This window comes from Lolium perenne, chromosome 7, assembly GCF_019359855.2.
Source record: "Lolium perenne isolate Kyuss_39 chromosome 7, Kyuss_2.0, whole genome shotgun sequence".
Taxonomy (NCBI): domain Eukaryota; kingdom Viridiplantae; phylum Streptophyta; class Magnoliopsida; order Poales; family Poaceae; genus Lolium; species Lolium perenne.
The window spans coordinates 100,025,143-100,046,576 of NC_067250.2; the positions used below are offsets into that span (position 1 = coordinate 100,025,143).

The window sequence follows — 21,434 nt, forward strand, 5'->3', positions numbered from 1 at the left end:
CTCCGCTACCTCGCACACCCACCCTTTGTTGCATACCCCGACCCTGGGTCCTCGTCGGTCCTCTTATACCAATTAAGGATGGACCCCGACCACGACAACAGTTTGGGACTCGTTAACCAAACTCCTTCGCCGGTAGCTGCAACCCATCATAGACCACTTACCGTGGGGAATTAGAATGGGATCCCCACCCCACCGCTTGCCCAACCTGGGTCAAGTGTCTACGGTAAGCGCATCCGTTGATGTACGAGAGGTGGAAACACTTTTGACTACTCCGTCCCACTCCAGATCTTATGGTTAACACGGGTATTACGGCACAAGAATCACTGGCGACATTTGTTGTTTAATCCTAGATGGATATAAACCCTTGCAATGGAACCTCCACCATATCAACACAATCCATGGTTCCATTGCCCACCACATAGTCATATTCATAGTTATGAAAATAGTGGTTTTGGTTTTTTATGCAATAGTGATAACCATAATACTTTGCAAGTAATTTGATAGAAATACTCAAATGACATGAGCAAGTGATGAACTTGCCTTTCTTGACTGCAAGATTATGCAGGCAAGGTCTTCGATACGCAATAACTCCAGATTCTGAAATAGCATCATCGTCCGGTAAGGACGATGTTTAAAATATTTGGCAAGGATGCAATAATGCATAAGTATGAGATGCAATCGCTCTAAGCGTGACCTAACCCCGATGATTTAGGATTAGTGAGTGGTAATGATTGGGTTCAGGGTTTGTTGCACTTTTAGAGTGAGTCACAAACAAGGTTCTTATTCAGGGTTGTGTTGTTTTAGAATCATAAGCAAGTGGAAAAATGCATAGTAACAATCTTACACACCAAGGAATAGTAGTTGTATAATAAGTAAAGAGCAGTTGTCAGTTTTAAGTCCTATAGTGCATGGTTGATGATTACATATTATATAATTCAAAAGAATAACTTTTGAAGAACATTTTCTTTAGTAAAGAACAAGTATGATAATTAGGTTTGATGGGTTCTATGGATTCCTATGGTTCCAATTGGTTTCTGGAGTAAGAATGAGGTGGATCCCAACAATGTTGGATTCATCAGCTACTAAGTCTTGTATGGTTGAATTAAGCCTAAACATCTTGAGCCATTTGTTATAAATAGTTGCTATCAAGGTTGGTATACCTTGCTGGTGATAGCTGGCTAGGGTTTATAGATCCTATTAAGCAGGTTTGATGGCTACTCCCTATTTACTTCAAAAGAATAACTTTTGAAGAACATACTTCTTAAGTAATAAGAAGTATTACAATTAAGGTTGAGGTTGTCTAGGTTTTACTATTGAATCCACTAAAATAGGGCATAGTTGGCTCCTGGATATTATGGTTCATAAGTATCTAATACTTAATAGGGTTTAGTGGAATATAGTTCGGTAATGCACTATATTTGGCATAGTTGTTATTGAAGTTCATCACAATGGTGTGATGCTAAGCATGGATAGTTAAAGATGATGGTTTTGGTATTAATAACTAGGGTTTGCACTTGGTTGATCCTACATTATCATCTAGGTTTTATTAGAATGAGTTCATGGTATATTGATTATAAGTACCATGGTTTCTATTATTTTATGGGAACTAGAACAAGTATTTAGTTGCTAATTGTGGGTCTATAATTCAAGAGGAATTAACATGATCACAAGTTATAACCTAGGGTTTAGGTTTATTAGTAATTTAGGGTTCACACATAAAATAATGGAGCTAGGGTTCCTAATGGAATTAAGGTTTCACAATTACTATTTAGTTCTTAGGTTAATAACTTCATTATAAGGTTGAAGTTATTAATCACTTTATAATAAACATAAGGTTGGATTTAGCATTTTATTATTTTTAAAGAATTAATAATTAAGGTAATTATTATTTAGGAATTAAATCCTTCTAATAAGGATTTAATGAGTTATTAATAAAGGAAAATTAGTTTTATTGTTTCCTTTATTTACTTACCGGTTTTTATTTATTTTAGAACTTTTTCTTAATTTCTGAATTTTAGTTGCATTTGGAATTAAAAGAAAAGACTTAATTAATAGGTATTTAAATAATTAAAATTTTCTTTCAAATAAAAATTTTTATTTTATATTTTTATTGGATAGATTTCATTTTTAGGATCATTTTGATATCTCATTTGGATTTTTCTGAGTTATGATGGATTTTCTAAATTATTTCAAAGTTTCAGACATTTTCTGTAATTTGAAATTAACTTTAACACTAAACACACCCGGCTAAAACTACCCAAGGACGCTGACATGTGGGCCAGTGCCACACTGGCTGCCATGCTGGTGTCGATGTGGCAACTATGTGCCTCACCGGTGGCCAGTGGTGGTCGATGCCGGCGATGGAGGGTTCCCGCGGGCGCGTGCGTGTGCTCAATCGAAAGAGGACGACTAGACGAACCTAATAGTGGTGGCGCCGCTCCCTAATGGTCACCGGAGCGTGCTCGCCGGCGAGGTACTGCGGCGGCGGACATGGTTGATCGACGCGGCGGCACTACGGGACGCGATCGAACGAGCTAGGCATGCTATGGGACGCAGAAGCTTACCAGGGTCACGACGCGCGTGATGGCGAGGCAAGGGGATGATTGGTTCGCCGGAATCGCCAGCTCCCGTCGTCGGAGAAGACGAGGTCGACGGCGGCGCTACTGGATGATTGGGGTCGATTCCTCTTGCATACAGAGCAAGTCGAGGACGGCGATCACGATGGTATCCACGGCGAGGTCTGGGGATGCTCTGAACGGCGGCGATGCTCGGGGTCTGTGCGGCTAGGGTTTCGGCTTTTTGGGGAAATCGAGCAGAGGAGGAAGAAAGCGAGTTAGGGTTCGTCCTTGTGCTTTTATATGGCGCTAGGGCGCGCCTCGTCACGACGCCGAGCTCTGGGAGGTCGCCAGCGAGAGGGAAGGACGAGCACGTCGTCGTGCTGTCGTCCATGCGCCCAGAGAGGATGAGGACGACCCCCTCTCCTCTGTTTTTAGACGAAAGGGTAAGGTGGGCTGGTCTGGGCCGTGTTGGGCTGGGGTTTGTTGGGCTGCTGGTGGGCTATTGCGGCCAGGTGAGACCAGGTAATGTTTTTCTCCCCTTTTCTTTTTCTGCTTTTAATTTTCTGTTTTTGTATTTGCCCATTTGAATTCATATTTGAATTCTGTTATTTTTGCAGGTGTCTCAATTATGTTAATTTACTGAATATCTAGTGCAATGACTATTACACCACTCTCCCAATTGAAGAAAGTATTTTATATTTGATTAAAGTTCATATATGTGAGCTTCTTCAAAATAGCAATTGAACATGAGTTTGTATTCCCATTTTAATTTATTTTGCTATATGAATCAAATCTATTTGGAATTAATAGAGTTAATAATTTCAACTCATAGTATTTTAGAGGTTGTTAATAAGATTTGGTTTCTATTTGAGGAGTGGATGACTTGCATATGATTTTATGTGAGCCCAACTTATTAGGGTTTTGTAATTTCTATTATAGCCCCCTTTTAAGGGGTAATACTATCATTATCTTTGAAAGTATCTAAGTAGGTATGGTTTCCATCATGGGATCTTGCTTACAAAGTTAAATGGTTGTTAACCACACATGGGTTTAATTATAGGACTTAGCATTAGGTGGCTCTTTTGTTTTATAATTGAAGCATAGAATTTGATTAATGAACTATTAGGATTCAAATGCTCTTTACCTATTAACACATGGTTTGAATCTCAATTATGGCCTGGGTTTAGATTATGATTACCATAGTGATGTATAAACTAGGTTTGAGATATAATTCTAGTTTATAGACTTGGGATGACATCATATTGCATTTGCTAGGGTTTAATCTCCCCTAACCAAGGTAATATGATTACTTGCTTAGTTGTTTATGTTCTCCTTTAATTACTAAGGACTTGAGAATTGGTTTTATCTTATACCAATAGATTTCTATTATATTCTTAATCTCTTGTTAAAGTAACTAAAGTAGCTATAATTCTTTTTATAGTTAACTTTGGTTATAATGATGAATGGTTTCTCACTACATAAAGTATAGTTTTTAACTCTAAGGTTCTCTTTGGTTCCTTAATTTAGGAAATATAGATATGGTAGGATTCTAATTGTGAGCTCCAAGTGGTTCACAAGTAAGGTTGGGATATAAGCCTGGGATTGTTTACTATTGATCTCCCTATAATTTCATGTGGTGAAGAATATCTACTTATCCTATTAGGGTTTATCTTATCCTCACATATCTCAAGAGCATGATCATGGTTAGACATGATCAACTTGTTCTTGATATCATTTCCTCAAGTTCTTAGGTTTTATGATCATCATTTAATTTTTAATGTTCAAGGTTTGGCTTCCTATAGTACATCTCTCCTGAGTTAAGTTTCTCCCTTTTAAGATCAAGCCTTGTCTTGATCAATCAAGGTATAGCACTTCTATTTTATTTTCTAGGATGAACTATTATGGTGGCCTCCATAATTGATATCCCAGGAGATTGCCTGAGATAATTCTTAGGGTTCTTTCCAGGGAATGATGATATAATCATATTAGTATATGGATAGTTCTCTTTCCCAAGTCCAAGTGTTGCCTCATTAATTTGAGTGTAACACCATAACTTGAGTTCTCTCATATGGGAATAGTTATTCTAGGGTTTATGGTGTACTCCTAATTATTTTAGTGCAATGGTTGTCCTTTATTCATAAATAGGTAAAGCTTACATTGATATGAATGGGCTCTCTCACTTGGAAAGGACTTCAATACTAACCTAGGGTTTCTCTTAAAGATGATGATTTGAATACTTGGATGTATATCCAAGGTTTAGCTCAAGGTTTGTTGCTTCTCAATAATTATTAGAACTCTCACCTCTCTAGGTTTGATGTATAACAATATGGAATGGAGAAGGATATATATTTATAGAGTTTATCTCCTTGTTATGTTTCCAAGAATAAAGTGGAATGAATACCATGAGGTTCATGGTAGGAACAAGAATTAGTTTAGGACATGGAAAAGATAAGTCAAGAATGGTTTCTCCCTTTTATTGTTACTTGGTTTGTAATTGACAAATGTTCTTGTGTTATGGCATTGATTACCATATTATGATATGTTATAAGATCAAGTAGTTAATCATTGAGTAAAGTGTTGTTGTGTTGATTATCAGTTCCATTTGCTCTAACCCCTTGATTCAAACTATCTCTACCCAAAGCAAGGTTTTAGCAAAGTCACTTTGAGGTTTATAGCGCTTGACTTGATGAGCTACTTCAATTCCACCAAGGTCAAGTGAAACTTCAGTTACTGTGACTGTTTTACTTTAAAGCGCGAAAATTCCCCAGATTTTCTATGCATGAATGCAATGCACACATCTGTTTCCTCTCTTTTTGTAACCCCAATACCTGGGATATTACATTCCCCTTCCAGATCGGTGCTTGCGGTGGATCTAGAGCCAGTTGATGAAGAAGTTGGAGAAGATGAATCGAAGCAACTCGATGATGTCAGCGGTCCAAGGTGCAAGCTCTACGGAGCCGTTGTTCGACGACTTCCTGCTAGCTGGGGATCTGCTTCCGAATCAAGGTCATCAGAGGAGTAGTTGCGACACGGCGCGCCATCGTCTAGCCAGAAAGGTTGTCGCCGGTGGACTCGGGGTCCAGTTGGCCTTATCTGTAATTTTCCCTTCGTTGCTGGACATATCTGTAAGATGGTTGTTTTAATTTTATTTTTTCTTTACCGCAAAAAAATCATCCTTTTTAGCAGAATATATGGCTTTTATTCATAAATCATCACGGGTACACTTAATCAGTCCATCTTCTTTTTTGAGCGTTAACTGGCACTTTATTCAAATCTCATAATGTTTGAAATACACAGATCCGGTGGCTCTAATAGCCAGACCTGATGTCCAAAGTCAGCAGAAGTTGCTGATCGGGCCAGCCTATGAGCCTCCTGGTTCGAAGCTCTATTCTCATGTCTAAACACAGCCTCATCAAAGTGACCAGAGGTTGCTTTAATTTCTTCAAGGATCATGCTATACCTCCCAGCGAAAGGTCTCTGCATATCATTCAGCACAGCAAGGCAATCAGATGCTATGGTGATCCTTTGTAGGTGCAGGTCCTGGGCAAGTGCTAGGGCTTCCCTACACGCCAGCGCCTCCATCACCGCCAGGTCGGAAATGCCTCGGATGGTTAACGTCGAGGCTCCCAGGAAATGGCCGGTCTCATCTCTGCAGACCACAGCCACCGCTCCACCTGACACAGACTTTGCCATGGCGGCGTCAACATTCAGCTTTGCACACCCCGATCTGGGAGGAATCCACCTAGGGTGTTTCGGCTGATCTACAACCTCATTGTTTGAAGCTTGAAGTTTTGTTGTATGTGGGCTTCAACTAATGGGCTTCTTTGATGGGCCCGAGAACTTTATTTATGAGGAACAATAAAAGACCGTGCAAGTTTGATCTTAAGCGATTTTTTCACTTTCAAAATATCCGGATGCAGGAGGTGGAGGTAGAGATGGCGATTTCAAAATTCTTCAATACGGAGTATATGTCAACGCGTCATTTGTGTGATATACTCCGTATTTCTTAAATCTAATATTATTTGGTTGAGTTGTTTAAAGAGCCATATCAACCTACTGTCATGGTGCAATATAAGCGCATCTGATATGAAAAATACACTCTAGAAGTTATTAAAAAATATGAAAATAGTTTACCACGCAGATACAATATGCAATTGCAATATCAAAAAAATCAAATTTGTTTCACATCCCAAGAAACGGGTAAAAGTTTTTAACCGTATTATGAATAATTGTTATTTCAAATTGGATAATTAAATTGGCTCATTATGGCAATTGATGTTGAAACTGTCATTTTTGTTTCTTAAGCTGTGTTTCAAATTATTGCTTGCATTTTTATAACATGGTAGGTGTATATTATAACTAAGGGGAAAATTATTTTCAAATTTTTGGACAGGTTGTAGAGTGTTTAACCGTCAGTGCACCTGTAACATCACAAATCCAAACAGAGAGAGTACCCTTTATGGACAAAGATATAACAATTCATTTTCCCTATAGATAATTTAATAAAAAAATTATAAAATAAAAAATCTAAGTAGTACTGTATACACACCAGAATTTCAAATTATGTTTTAATCAACACTAATATTTTTCCAGCAATATGTGGTTAGTCGAGGACATAGATCTGTAAACAGAAGAAAATTTTCTAACAGTTTGTGCAGCTAAAAAAGAAACCGCCATCACATGTACACATAAAGTTCCAACTGTCCCATGCAAATGATAAAGTTCTCTGAATTGTATGACTAATCTTTACGTAGCAATCCGCCAAATACAACACGGTAGCAAATTTTACAAACCAGTTTGCACAAATTGTAAACCAAAAAAGCAGAAGGTTCTCAATTAACAGTACACCACCGTGCATAGCAGCATTATATGTCTGATTCTCAGGTGCCATTAGATCAAAGAAAACACAGGTTGCCCAACCAGTACAGCTAGGGAGCTGCGGGCTGCGGCGCCAATCAGTAGTCGTCGCCTCTGGATATGACTTCTTTACAGGTTGGTCGGAGCAAGATAGTGTGCTCGGATTGCGACACATAGCTTCCCTTCACGTCACACAGTGGAGGGATCGGCTGCAAACAGGGCAGAAAATCGTGAGTAACCATGACTATGATAAGGACCAGACATTTGAGTGGAAATGGTGGTAATTAGATATACCTGCACAATGCCAACATCACATAGATTTTTCAGTGCCATGAGATACTTGGTTTCACCGATGCGGTCCAAGTACCGACGGCAAAATGCAAGTGTTCCAAAGTTGTTGTTGATTGTCCCGAGTAGTTGCTTTGATTTGGCAACCCTCAATGGTACATGCCCGACATCAAAGGTCTTCATGTAATGACTGCACTCCAAGTCCTCCCTCACAAACCCCTTTCCTGTAAATAGAATGACACATTAAATGTAAATCTGTTCATGAATTCTAACACGGGCCTAAGTAGGGAAAACAGATATCGGTTGTTCAGCCATGAAAGTCATGCTATGATAGCTAAATAAAAGGGAAAGTGCCCTTTTACAAACTACTGTAATGCTGTAAGAAAAAATGGACATTTAGTGTGTTTGGAAATATGAGTTCAAGCTATATAGAGTGACGTACCTGTGGACCCAAAAGTTTCAATTGCATAAAATTCGCCCTCTTCCATTTTAGTTTGCTCCCCACCTTTTACAATTGGAACTGATTTCCCAGCATGGATATGGTACGGTTCAATGCTGTGTCCATTGAGGTTTCGCACACTTTTTACTGTCACAAAACAAACAAGCATTTTGAATCTTCATGCTGTCACGCAGCTCTATTAGTGCAGAATTTAAGAAAAAATAATGAAAATGCGCGCACCTTGGAAAACTTTCCCATCAATTTCAACCTCATATGACTCCATGACTTCCTGGATTGCAGCACCGACATCACAAAGCCGTACATCTATTCCAGCTTCCTGAAATGGACAAACGTTGTTGAATAACAAAGAATAGACCTGGTTTTAAAGAGTATGATTTCAAATAACTATGTAACAGAACACTAACAACTCATTAAAAAAGTCAAATCAGACACAAGAAAATCGCTGTACACAAACTGACGGAGAGATAACAGTACGCCATAACATGCAAACTTATATGGGATTTCTATTTTCGTGCCCCTGCTTCGTTAGTTGTACTCAGTTTTCCCCAGCTCGTTAGTTTTTCCTCAGTTTTCCCCTCCCTCTAGTTTGAAACCCCTCGAAGACGCGGGTTGCCGTCAGGTCAGAGGCCTTACCGTTACCGTGAGGTCAGTTCCTCGCTGACCGTCTCGTGCTGACGGGTGGATCCATCTACCGCTGACGCGTGGGCCGTTTTATTTCCTGATTGTATACGCGGTGCTGCCAATGACAAATGGGGCCGCTCTATGGGGCTGCCGCAGCCAATGACCAGTGGGTCGTCTATTTATTTATAGAAAATTATATATTGCCGCTCTGTGGGGCCTCCGCAGCCAATGACCGCTGTGGTCGTCTATTTTATTTAGAGAATATAATATAGAGCCGCTCTGTAGGGGTCGCCTCAGCCCATTTTCGCAGCTTAATCTAAAGTGACTCTTATGCTAAACATTGTGTATCCCGACGTTGACCTAGCAGTGGCGGCGAGCATAGCCGTTCTGACCATGCCGATATCGGCATCGGCATCGGCATCGTTTGGAGGATGTGGTGCTCGAATAATAGTGGAAATGCGATATTATTTTTTACATGCATAATATATAGAAAATAGCTAGATCTCTAAATCGATGCATATGAAGCTACGTATATATTCTTGGTCATAATCCCCTTAATTATCTAAAGGGGATGGATGCATGGCTTCACGTCGTCGTCGCTTTCATCGTCAGTATCTTCGTCGTCTGAGTAGTAGTACCTCCTGCACATTGTTCCGTCGAACACCTTCACTGTGAGCACATCATCGCCTTCATATTTGAAGTGTACGAACCAGCCGAAATCCACACCGTGCGCGATGGCGAATTTCTCCCAGCCCTTGTCGAGGTACATCCGGCCTTGTCCGTCAAATAGGACCTCCACGGTCCAGAGACGAGGACCGCAGTCAGCTGCTCGCAGATACACCTTAGCTGGCTCCTTGCCGTCAAGATAGTCCGCAAATTTTTTTGGGAGTTCCTGCAAAGAGATCGAGCGCCGATCGTTTGAAATTAGGGAACCCTTGAAATTAAAGGTTTTTTAGAACATGCCCATAATTAATCACATGCATCATATATGTGGGAACGCGTACGTACCTTCTTGACCAAAGGGTCTTCATAGACGACGATGAAGAACTCCTCTATGATCAATGGCAGTGTTGACGGTGGTGGTGGCAATGATGATGATCCACTTCCCCTTCCCCTTCCCCTTCCCCTTCCGGTCCGCGTCCGAGACGTGGAAGCCATGGCAATGGATAAAGTGTATGTGAACGAAAAGAAGAGAGAGGCAGAACCTATTGACACAAGGGATGGCCGTGTGGGTGTTTATAAGGGAGAGATGACCGTTGTAGGGTTTACACAATAAAATAAGGAGGAGATGACCGTTGTGGGGGTTTATACACAATAAATTAAGGAGGAGTCGACCGTTGTGGGGGTATAGTTTATCATTTTACCGTGAAAAGTAATGCCTAAAAGGAAAGTAATGGCTACAAGAAATCGGTGATGGTTTATCTTTTTTGCGTGAAAAGTAATGGGTACAAGAAATGGGTGATGGTGTATCATTTTTTGCGTGAAAAGTAATGGCTACACGAAATGGGTGATGGTGTATCATTTTTGTGCGTGAAAAGTAATGGCTACAACAAATCGGTGATGGTTTATCATTTTTGTGCGTGAAAAGTAATGGCTACAACAAAATCGGTGATGGTTTATCATTTTTTTGCGTGAAAAGTAATGGGTACACGAAATGGGTGATGGTGTATCATTTTTGTGCGTGAAAAGTAATGGCTACAAGAAATCGGTGATGGTTTATCGTTTTTTGCGTGAAAAGTAATGGGTACAAGAAATGGGTGATGGTGTATCATTTTTTGCGTGAAAAGTAATGGCTACACGAAATGGGTGATGGTGTATCATTTTTGTGCGTGAAAAGTAATGGCTACAACAAATCGGTGATGGTTTATCATTTTTGTGCGTGAAAAGTAATGGCTACAACAAAATCGGTGATGGTTTATCATTTTTTGCGTGAAAAGTAATGGGTACACGAAGTGGGTGATGGTGTATCATTTTTGTGCGTGAAAAGTAATGGCTACAACAAATCGGTGATGGTTTATCATTTTTTGCGTGAAAAGTAATGCCTAAAAAGAGTTTATAATTTAGCTCGTGAAAAATAATGCAGAAAACCAAACTTTGCGTGAAGCTAACCGACGACAGAGAGAGAGAGAGGGTGGTGGCCCGACCAGAGAGAGAGATAGGGGTTATCCTGCCCGTTAGATCATACGATCAACGGTCGTCGGGCACGATCCGCGTGACATGGGCTAGACCAATCAGGGCAATGTTGGGCGTCTGTGAGAGTTTGTGAAGGGAGAGGGCAAAACTGAGTAGTATCAAGAAACCAAGGGCAAGTGAGTAGTAAACAGACTAAGGGATTCAAATATGAGATTTAAAAAATGGAAAATGCGTGTTTTGTACAATGAAACCCATCTTGGCCTACCTCAAACTATTTGCAATACAAATCTACATGAGTGTGAAAATTATGGTCTCATTCGGACAAAGTATGTTTTGGGGAAAGCTGTTTTGGGTAGGGCTTATTATGGAAAACCATGCACCTTCATAGCTACTAGGTGATTTGAGAAGTGGCAATTTGTGGTGAAACTTGATTTATCTACGATTTATCTATGATTTGAGAAGTGGAAATTTGTGGTAAAGACTCCATGAGTAAGTGCCACTCCCTATCGGAATTTTTAGCACATTAAATAACACAATTAACTAGTAAATCCCATTTGTTGACTCACAGTTGACCAGCCACTTGAGGGTAAAACTGAGTATATTGCACTAGCCGCATTAGCACTCAAGGTGAAAACCGAGCATACAAAAAATGCTAGTATATGACTCGAGGGTATACATGAGTATATCTAAATTTCCAGGGTTAGACTCGAGGACGCGTGTTGCGGTGCGAAGTGGAAGACGTGCCATTGTTGACGCGTGTCGCGGTGCGTACGTGGATGACGTGCCATTGTTTACGCGGGTCGCATTTAGGACGCGTAAGCCCCTCTCTCCCTCCCTCTCGCACACGCACGTCTCTCATTATCGCTCACGCACGAAACCACCCCTTCACGTCCCATCAACTTCTCCAAAAACCCCAACCGCCGTACGAGCCCTCCTCGCCGGCGATGGAGAAGAAGAATGCGCCGGCGGCCATCGCCCCCGAGCCCATCGCCTCCGAGCCCGTCGCCTCCGAGCCCGTCGCCTCCGAGCCCGTCGCCGCCGAGCCCGTCGCCGCCGAGCCCGTCGCCGCCGAGCCCGTCACCTCCGAGGGCGGCGCATCCGAGGGCGGCGCATCCAAGCGCGGCGCCTCCGTGAACTGGGCCGGTCTCACGGCTGACGGACCACTTCACAAGATCGGCGAATGCTTATTGGCGAAAGAGGAGTACGTGGACAGCTACTCTGCTATGAGGCAAGTCTGTAGAAATTGGCGCTCAGGTTTACTCGATCCCGACGTGCACCTGCCCGAATGGATCATGCTACACCACGCCCTTCCACGCGCCGCTGAGTTCACCTTCCTCCATCTCGGCACATCCCGCTACGTCACCATATATCTATCTGCAGTTCGTGCAAGGTTCAAATTCCTCGGCTTTTCCCGTGGCGTCACCATAGATCTTATTTTCAATCTTAGTGCTGAATGTTATCTTTTCAATATATTTTAGATTCTACTTCGTCGGCTTTTCCCGTGGCGTCATCGTGCTTGCCCAGAAGAACCCGCCGCACAAGATACGGCTGCTGAACCCACTCACAAAGAAATCGAACACGATGTTTGAGGCGCAGATGCCATCTCGTTTTTCCGAAATCGATCGCTGTTATCAAATCCCCGACTATGGTCTTCGTTGCCACACATTACCCGCCGGAAATTGGTTGGGTCGATGAGAGCACTCCAACTAAGGATATAAATGAAGATGGGGATTGGGGAGAAGGAAGATTTTCGATCAAGAACCATGTTTTCCGTTGCATTACCCCGTTCAATGGTGAACTGTATGCAGTAGCTTCGGACAATTTTGAGATCGGAAGAATAGTGTGCACCAATATACGATTGCAGCAGCGCGCGAGCACCGTCAAGATGGAGACACTAATTTCATTTCCAGAACTTGGACGTCGAAGTTCTACCTTGTGAAGTCGGATGGTGATCTGCTGCTTGTGTTGTTGGTCGGCGCGGCTTTGGCGGGCAAACCATTGGTGTACCGTGTGGACACTCAGAGCCGCTCTCTCCATCCGGTCACTAACATTGGCAGTAATGCCTTCTTCGTGAATTTTATCCGGTGTATCTCCGTCGACACCAGAGTGTACCCGACACTTCAACCTGGCAGCATCTACTACACGGATTTGGGTTATATCAGAGCGTACTCTCATGATACAAATGCCTGGGATGAGTGGCCACTACGTGTGGATAGAATAGGACTCTACGGTTTGAGAAATGAACACAGGCCATACCGTTTGGAGGATGTATTGGCCTCACACTGCAGACGGAAGGAGTTCAATGAATATTTCCTTGGGGAATTGCACGAATGGAGCGACGGAGAAATATATGAGGAGGAATGAAGAACAAATTCATTCATCCTAATCTTCTTGTTGTCCATACATTGCGTGCGTGATCTTGTATATTTTTGCAGCTTAGTTTGTCGTGAACATTAACAATGTTATTGGCTGCTTTTGGCTGCTGTATGCAGTTTACCTATGTATTATACTTAGTTTTCTGATTATGCTGCTGTGAATTTATCATATAATAGCTTCTAGATTTGCTACTAGATTTGCTGCCATATTGGGCAAAAAACGAGGGCCAAAAGGCATAAATAACCCCAGAGATTTGCTACTAGATTTGCTGCCATATTGAAGAAAGACAGAAATAGAAGCTTCTCTAGATTTGATACTAATTTGGTGAAAAAGACAGAGAGAGAAAGAGGGGAAAAGGTGCTTTTAATCCCTTTTAAAAATGCCAATTTGGGCCGAGAGAGACAAAACCCAGCTCCTGCTCACGTGCAACCAAACGCTTCTCGTCCTGTCCCACGCGGTCCCTTTCTACCAGCCCCACGCGACGCGGCCCCACACGACGCGGCCCCACAGATGACGCGGCGCAACACGTCAGCACAGAACGTCCAAATAAACGGATTCCTTCCGTCTGAGCTCCTTCTGCGGGTCTTCAGACAAAGGCTAGGGTAAAACTGAGGAAAAACTAAGGGGCTGGGGAAAACTGAGCACAACTAAGGAACCGAGGGCACGAAAATAGAAATCCCAACTTATATAGACAACAATGGAGTAATCAAAAGCAGAAGCTTCAACAGAAACTAGAGCTGCTATCAGAAATAAGATGCCCCAAGGTTCTTATGAGAAGCATTGCTTCAGTATATTCAAGTCGGTTGACATCAAATATACCATGTGGTACACGTGGTGAGCAACTAAACAATTGTTAAAAAAAAAGGTTGCCATCAAATATACACAGCCGTCAAAGAGTGAACAAAAATATGTAAAATTACCTTGATTCCGGTATTTGTGGCGTCTCTCGTTGCTTGAAGCAATGGATCAAACATGGGATTGAACGCAATCGTAAATGCAGAATCAACTATGTGCCCTGGGAATTATCACACGATCATGTTAGACTTTACAATTAGAAATAGAATGAATTCATACTTACAAAGACAAAATCCTACAAAATGTATGCCAAACAATCATTGAAGAAAGAATCGAACATAGTAAAACAGACAGACCATCTATATGTGTCCCAAAATCCAGCTTCATCACATCATCATACTGTAGTACAGTTTTATCACCAGAATTTGGAGTCCAGTGAGCTGCAACCCTAAGCATTGAATTTTTCTAGTCAATGTAAGAAGGGATATGCAGTAATAGGAAGCTCTCTAGAGGAATAACCGTACCAATTCAACGAGCATCCTGTTGGAAAAGCAATACCAGCTTGCAGTCCATTCTCCTTTATAAGTTTCCGAACCATGTTTTCCAAAGTCTCGCATAGTTCGATCATTAACATCCCAGGCTTCACCATGCTCCTCATATATTTACGAACCTAGCAAACCATAGCATACACTGTAGAGTTTTAGAAAACGACAGATAATTAAAAAAAATGCTGCAAAAAAAGCCAGTATATTCTAAACCTGTCTATGAACTTCTGCTGCTCGGCGAACAGAATTGTATATAGGCTTTTGTAGTCGTTCTTGTTCCCTCTTTTCTTCACTAGTTGTTCTCCACAAATTACTGAATAGCAATAAAACGATTACTTTATGGAAGAGAATTATTTTGCAGTGTCCATCATTACGAACAAATGAAGCAAAATATTATTTCTGCAACGTTTTGACAAGTTAAATTCATGCAATTTTAACCCAGGTATCAGAGGGGCCTGTTTTGATGAAGATAAAAAACACCATATTGTTATCATTTGATAATTCATTACAGCGGCAAAACAGCTATTGGTGATAGGGTTATACTTACTCATCCTTGTATTCCTGGATTTCACCCTCAGGAAAATCTCCTGAAGGGAAAAGCTCATCGATAGGGATTGATGGAGGATCTGTCTGCTGAAGAGGGTCCTTCTTCTTTCTACTACAGAGAACACGCCATATGATTTTAGAACATAGCAAACCAAACATGGCAAACAAATGATTGGATCGAAATGGAACCTACTTGGCCTTGCTTCTCTTCTTTTTCTTCTTTGCAGCCACTGAAGCTTTCCATTTCAAAGACACAAGTTAGAATAATAAGTAATCACACGATTCACATCCCATTTCCCAAATGCTATACAGAAAGGCCGAAGCTTCACTGGTTCAGCTCTAGATAAAAAACTGCAATGAGAACTTGAAAAGTAGAGTTGTCACCTGCTGCTCCATGTTCTGCATCATCTCCATCTTCCGGTGGCGAGGACTGACCCCCAGGAGCCCCATCATTTCTATCTGAAACTTTGAGTTCTTTTGGCGAGGTTACATCTTCTACACTGGCCACCTTATTCAGATTCTCCTGCTGCAAAAAAATGCGAAGCTTATTTACCCGCAAAGAAAATATGAAACAGTGCTGCAAGTGCAAGGGTCATCATTTAAGAGAAGGATGATAAATGGGGTACAAAACTCCATGCAATGCAAGCATGGTAATTGCCATCAGTTGAAGGAGTGTCGCGATCATTTCTAACTGAGGTATAGAAAGGCTAGCCATGCCATCTAGTCAGAAGCTTCATAACAGCCGCTACCGGAAGAATTCAGGGACAAGTTACGCAAACAGATTGAGACATAGTATGAACACAATGCAATCAAGTTTACTATAGTGAGTCAATGAAAAAACAATTATTGCAAGAATAACAGGTAATTTTCACGACTACGAGAAGATCAATTGTGCAAAGCAGAATAGTATCAATAAATAGGCTGAATGGTTCTTAACTTCTTATTCTTCATCATCCCCAAAATTTACTCCATGTACCAACATAAGCATGAAATATGCAGAAGCAACCATGCAACATAGTGCGATGAACAACTTTAACGGTTCAGTTCAGGGGAAAGAGAAACATTGCAGCTTACTGCTTACTTTGGTTTCCTGAGCTTTCCCAACCTGTAATGCCTCCATCTCCTTGGTCACTGCACCGATGTTAGCCCTAGACATACTGGACAGTCCTAAGCTTACAGTAACTTAAAACCTGAAAGAGCAGAGCAAACAAAATCATAAGCACCAAATGATCCAAGGCCAAATTACAAATGAAATATCACCATTTTGAATGAAAATTCTGTTAACTGTCTCCCGGATGCTCTCAGCGTACACAACGATGAAACTATAATAATGGTGATGTCATGGGCTTACTTGCAGCTCATTCGACATAGGAGGTCAACCCCAAGATATGTAATGAAGCTTTAAATGCTAATTATACCTAATCAAGCACTTACAGTAGGAGATCTCCCCTTAAACCTTTTAAGTAATGAAATTGCTGTTTATCGGAAAAAAAAAGTAGGAGATCTCCCTATCAACAAGTGATGTAACCTGCAATTCCATTCCCCAAATTTCTAAGCGATCGAGGAATATCTCCAAACAGCTGCCGTGCTAGTACTCGCGTAGGTGTACCTTTGCCCACGGTGAGGGCCGCGGAGATGATCGCAGGCTGCCGCCGGCCGTAGCAGCGAGCAGGCGAGTCGACGGGAGGGGTTTGCCGCTTCGCGTGCGAGGAAGAAGGGGGTGGTCAGCCATGGACCACGAGCAAGAAGGTTTTGTACGACTACGACCAAACGCAACGGAACGGGAACGGCGCCCCCAACACGGAACGGAAAGCATTTTTTTATTTTTTGCGGGAAGAAGACTACGTTTTCTTCCAAGTGGGCCAATACGGCCCACGAGCCCAATGTCACTTCCCAGGTCGGTTTCGCATCGGCCCGGCCCACGAATGGATCTCTGGCAGAGCTTAAGACCCCAGCAGGCAAAAATCGTCTCGATTCTTCTCTCCCAAACCCTCCTCTCTCCGACCGCCGCCGCCTCCGCCTCCCACACCGCCGAGATAGCCCCGCGCCGCCGACGGCCATGGCGGAGGAGGAGGGGACGCAGCAGCTGGCCTTCGTCAAGGAGACGGTGCTGAAGAAGCGGAAGGTGAACGAGGACTGGGCCATCAAGAACCGCGAGCGCAAGGCGGCCAAGCGCCAGCGCCGCCGCAACGACGCCAAGGGCGCCATCAAGCGGCCCGAGGACTTCGTCCGCGAGTTCCGCAACAAGGAGCTCGACCTCAACCGGATGCGCACGCGCCTCAAGGTCCGCAAGCTGCGCCCCGCCGAGGCCGTCGCCGCCAACCTCATCTTCGCCATCCGCATCCCCGGGTCAGTACTCTACCCGAGTTTTCTGCTCTCTTCGACCTGTTCACGCTACCTAGCGCTTAGCGGTTGACATAGACTTTTTTTGTTTGCGTGCGTGTGATTTTGCAGCACTGTGGACGTGCACCCGGACATCAGGAGGATCCTGGCCAAGCTGCGGCTCACGCAGGTCCTCACCGGCGTCTTCCTCAGGGCCACCGAGGCTAATCTCAAGAGGCTTGCTGCTGTTGAGCTGTTTGTCACATACGGGTGGGTAACTCGAGTCTGCATCTGTGCTGCTTGAAATGCGCGAACTTGATCCATTGTTCTAGTACCAGCTGTTGTTTATGGTGATTAAATCATGTTGATTGGTGTGTAACTGTAGGTTCCCGAACTTGAAGAATGTAAAGGAGCTTATTTACAAGAAGGGTCGTGGGTTTTTCGACAGGGAGCCTTTCCCCCTTACCAGCAATGACCTAATCGAGAAGGTATAATTCTGTGGCATCTTGTGAGGATTGAGGTTCTGGAATTCGCGTAGAGCTTTCAGGACATTAGTGAAATCTGTCTATGGTGAACCGAGCAATAAACCTAGGAAGTATTAATCAGTAAGAATTAGGCATAGTTTTATCTAGCCACTTCCACCATTGCTACTAAACTTGAATTGCTTCTGTATCCAGTTATGAACCATAATACTCCGTATTTGTTAGTTTAGATGCTCCAAACTTAGCACACTACAAGACTTCATTTTTCAAAATTATCTTCATTGCTACTTGCATTCATGTGGCCGAACTAATTTCTGAATTAGTTTCTCCTGATTTTGTAACGGACACTAAAACATATGTTCTCTGCCAAAAAACAGGCTCTGGGAGAGCACGGCGTCATATGTTTGGAAGACGTCGTGCACGAGATCTCCACGGTCGGGCCGCACTTCAGAGAGACGTCGAGCTTCCTCATGCCATTCAAGCTCAAGTGTCCCGAGAGGAGGCTGCAGATGAAGAAGAAGCCCTTCAAGGCTGGTGGCGACACAGGCAACCGTGGCGACAAGATCAACGAGCTAATCGAGAAGCTGAACTGAGGCGGTCTGCACCTGCCATCTGCAAACAAGACATGGATCCGTTACCTTATCTGTTTTGTAATAGCATAGCTGAGTGTACCTTTGTTTTTGAAACCGTGCCCAAGAGTTGGGGATCATCAGATCGTGAAATAGCAGAAACTGTTCTCATCCCTGGTTGGTCATATGCGCATATCATCTGCCGTGATTTACTGAATCTAATGTTCACTCGCACTGTCAGACTGGCTTGGGAAGTTAAGATGTGAAGTTTGATGATACTTGCAACAGAACCCATCTCATCTGGATACTCCCTACTGTGCTCTTCCAGATTTTTGAGAATACTTCTCGTTTGATCGAAATTTTTAGTGCTGAACTACTGCATCAGCACAGTTCGTTGCGAGTAAAATTGTGGCAAGCAGCAAACTTGCATCCTTGTGCACGGTTACGATTGCCCTCGGTGGCCGTGAGGCCGGCGATAGGCCGGAGTCGAGCGGCGACACGCCGCTCGTTAGCTCCTTTGCTGAAGTCTCGACCCAGCCACTGCCTGGTTGCCGTCCTCATTACCTTACCCTTCCAAACGAGTCCCTCAGTTGCCTCTGCCTGCTCATCTCCACCCTTCACCTACCGCAAGCAAAGGTAATCTCGTCGCGCGGCGGCGGGGGGCAATGTCATCTGCGCCGGCGCCGGTGTTCGAGAGGCTGGCCGGGATCCGACCCCTCGCCGAGTCCGGCCGCTTCAAGGCAAGCTCCCCGCTCTCTGCACACTGAATCTCCCCTCGTTTTGCTCATCCTCCGAGCAGCAGCAGCGCTAGGATCCCCCATGGATTCTTCGTAAATCGCTGCTGATTCAGTTAACCGAATTACCCATAGGATCATAGGGAGTCCGGAATTTCAGCTAGAAATTGTGGAAAAACTGGGAGACCTGGTTCCTCTGCACATAGCATCTGTTTGTATTCATCATGTACTAGAACACCTGTGAACGCATCCATGCCATTCGATGCAGCTATAATTTGTTCACACCTGAGTTTGTCTGGCAGGCATGGTTCCTGGACCAGTTTGGTGTTCTTCATGACGGGAAGAAACCCTACCCTGGCGCCATCCTGGCATGTACGTTGGTCCAGACACTGTAATTTATCTTCAGTTTAACATTGTCTCTTTGTGCTGCAATGTGATAGCTCACTGAGGTATGGATGTTTCAGTGGAGAAGCTTGCGGGGAATGGCGCAAAGATGGTGATAATCAGCAACTCGTCGAGGCGGTCGTCGGTGACCATGGAGAAGCTGAGCAGCCTTGGGTTCGACACGTCTTGTTTCCTTGGAGCGATCACTAGCGGGGAGCTCACGCATCAGTACCTTCAGAAGTAAGTTTCATGCTGATGTTTCTTTTGCTTTTATTTTTATGAAACCTACACAGAAACTTTTGGTAAACTTCTGATTTAATTTCGTCAAAATAGGAGGGATGATCCATGGTTTGCGGCTCTTGGAAGGAAGTGTATCCATCTGACATGGGGCAGTCGAGGAGCAATTTCTCTGGAGGTTTGTTGTCCTGTTATTTTTCTGTATCATATGTTCTCATTTAATGGCTGAGGTCATCTAACATATTTGGATAAGTATTAATAATGGCAAGCTTTTAATATATAAATGCACTAGTAATTTGTCATGGTTGTTTATCAAATCTGTTTGTTGTATTTGCACTACAAATGTATTTGACCTAATCAGTATCACTTGTTTTCTCCTATTAGGGCCTTGGTTTGCAAATTGTGAGCAATGTTGATGATGCAGAGTTTATACTAGTCCATGGAACTGAAGCCCTGGGTTTACCTTCAGGTGATCCGCTTCCCAAAAGCCTTGATGAGCTTGAGCAGGTTCTAGTGCTTGGTAGTGAAAAACGACTCCCAATGGTGGTAGCTAATCCAGATTATGTCACTGTTGAAGCTCGAGAGCTGCGTGTCATGCCTGGTGGGTTAATTTGTTTGATGACACGCTGAGTATTTAACAGTTACTAGATAACACATAACAGAGTTGTTTAGCCGGTGGTTGTGATAGAACAGAAAAGCTCAATCTGTTTTTCTTTTAGGCACTCTGGCAGCAAAATATGAGAGTTTTGGCGGTGAAGTAAAGTGGATGGGAAAGCCTGATAAGGTAATGCATGGCATGCCTATTTTTTTCTAGATTAAACGAATTATTGGCCTACTTAAACTTGGTACAAAGTTAACATGGCGTTCACACAGTGGTGAACCACAGATTTGTGAACTTGTGATTGGCTGATTGCAAATGTAGTTGATTGCTTGATTTAAACAGCCTTTTCTCGGTATTTTAGTTTGTGTGTGGCAACTTACCTTGCAAGGTAGTCATATGCTGCTGCTTTCTCAGGTTATCTATACATCAGCAATGTCCGTTGCTGGTGTCGAAGCCCACGAATGTATCACTGTGGGGGATTCACTGCATCACGACATCAAAGGAGCCAACGGAGCAGGAATGGCATCTGCTTTCGTCACCGCAGGGATCCATGCGGCTGAACTTGGACTCAACGAATTCGGAGAAAGAGCTGGAGATGATGCCGTCAGTGCATTGTGTTGCAAACATAGCTCATACCCATCTCATGTCTTGCCTTCATTTACATGGTAGAAACATAGTTCCAGACTCAGGTATACCCATTACACCGGAAAACGTACTCTTTTGAATTGTTGATGAGAGCATGGAGGTGTTTCTGTGCTGTGCCAATTTGTTATGTATTTTTTGGGGAAATAAAATCCAAGGTTGATTTGATTGATAGGAACTTTGATGCCAGGATGAACCTGTATGCCTGTACTTATTCAGTTAAGTACATATCTGCAAAGTTTTTCTTTGACCATCTTGAATTCATAGAGAAAGAAACATAAATG

At 42.9% G+C, this 21,434-nt stretch overlaps 3 protein-coding genes across 8 annotated transcripts; 2 read left to right on the plus strand and 1 right to left on the minus strand.

The window, feature by feature from the left end:
* Nucleotides 1-7,239: 7,239 nt before the first annotated feature.
* On the minus strand, nucleotides 7,240-16,966 carry LOC127316491 (methionine aminopeptidase 2B). Of its 6 annotated transcripts, XM_071823423.1 has the most exons (14): nucleotides 16,789-16,965; nucleotides 16,614-16,707; nucleotides 16,261-16,369; nucleotides 15,564-15,705; nucleotides 15,373-15,415; nucleotides 15,181-15,291; nucleotides 14,847-14,946; nucleotides 14,613-14,758; nucleotides 14,445-14,536; nucleotides 14,214-14,308; nucleotides 8,383-8,479; nucleotides 8,146-8,289; nucleotides 7,710-7,927; nucleotides 7,240-7,624 (listed from the first exon to the last, which is right to left on the minus strand). In XM_071823423.1, the coding sequence occupies exons 3-14, from the start codon at nucleotides 16,333-16,335 to the stop codon at nucleotides 7,514-7,516; spliced, it is 1,374 nt and encodes a 457-aa protein (XP_071679524.1). In that variant the 5' UTR covers nucleotides 16,336-16,369; nucleotides 16,614-16,707; nucleotides 16,789-16,965; the 3' UTR covers nucleotides 7,240-7,513. The 6 variants fall into 6 exon arrangements, with proteins under 6 accessions (XP_071679524.1, XP_071679525.1, XP_071679526.1 ...); XM_071823424.1 differs by lacking the exon at nucleotides 16,614-16,707 and having other exon boundaries at nucleotides 15,564-15,702; nucleotides 16,789-16,966; XM_071823425.1 differs by lacking the exon at nucleotides 16,614-16,707 and having other exon boundaries at nucleotides 15,181-15,288; nucleotides 15,373-15,409.
* A 181-nt stretch (nucleotides 16,967-17,147) lies between these two features.
* LOC127316493 (large ribosomal subunit protein uL30z) lies at nucleotides 17,148-18,723 on the plus strand. The gene is made up of 4 exons (XM_051346904.1): nucleotides 17,148-17,528; nucleotides 17,634-17,771; nucleotides 17,887-17,989; nucleotides 18,361-18,723. The coding sequence occupies exons 1-4, from the start codon at nucleotides 17,239-17,241 to the stop codon at nucleotides 18,574-18,576; spliced, it is 747 nt and encodes a 248-aa protein (XP_051202864.1). The 5' UTR covers nucleotides 17,148-17,238; the 3' UTR covers nucleotides 18,577-18,723.
* A 274-nt stretch (nucleotides 18,724-18,997) lies between these two features.
* On the plus strand, nucleotides 18,998-21,324 carry LOC127316492 (uncharacterized). The gene is made up of 7 exons (XM_051346903.1): nucleotides 18,998-19,292; nucleotides 19,589-19,658; nucleotides 19,751-19,910; nucleotides 20,004-20,085; nucleotides 20,292-20,508; nucleotides 20,627-20,691; nucleotides 20,923-21,324. The coding sequence occupies exons 1-7, from the start codon at nucleotides 19,218-19,220 to the stop codon at nucleotides 21,175-21,177; spliced, it is 924 nt and encodes a 307-aa protein (XP_051202863.1). The 5' UTR covers nucleotides 18,998-19,217; the 3' UTR covers nucleotides 21,178-21,324.
* Nucleotides 21,325-21,434: the final 110 nt, after the last annotated feature.

Coding starts and splice junctions, on each gene's coding strand:
- LOC127316491 (XM_051346900.2), bottom strand. CDS start 16,335: ATGTCTAGGGCTAACATCGGTGCAGTGACCAAGGAGATGGAGGCATTA. Junction 15,292..15,372: donor AAGAAGAGAAGCAAGGCCAA/GTAGGTTCCATT, acceptor TGTTCTCTGTAG/TAGAAAGAAGAAGGACCCTC. Junction 14,309..14,444: donor TTTTGGGACACATATAGATG/GTCTGTCTGTTT, acceptor GATAATTCCCAG/GGCACATAGTTGATTCTGCA.
- LOC127316493 (XM_051346904.1), top strand. CDS start 17,239: ATGGCGGAGGAGGAGGGGACGCAGCAGCTGGCCTTCGTCAAGGAGACG. Junction 17,772..17,886: donor GAGCTGTTTGTCACATACGG/GTGGGTAACTCG, acceptor GTGTAACTGTAG/GTTCCCGAACTTGAAGAATG. Junction 17,990..18,360: donor GCAATGACCTAATCGAGAAG/GTATAATTCTGT, acceptor GCCAAAAAACAG/GCTCTGGGAGAGCACGGCGT.
- LOC127316492 (XM_051346903.1), top strand. CDS start 19,218: ATGTCATCTGCGCCGGCGCCGGTGTTCGAGAGGCTGGCCGGGATCCGA. Junction 19,293..19,588: donor CCGAGTCCGGCCGCTTCAAG/GCAAGCTCCCCG, acceptor TTTGTCTGGCAG/GCATGGTTCCTGGACCAGTT. Junction 19,911..20,003: donor ACGCATCAGTACCTTCAGAA/GTAAGTTTCATG, acceptor TCGTCAAAATAG/GAGGGATGATCCATGGTTTG.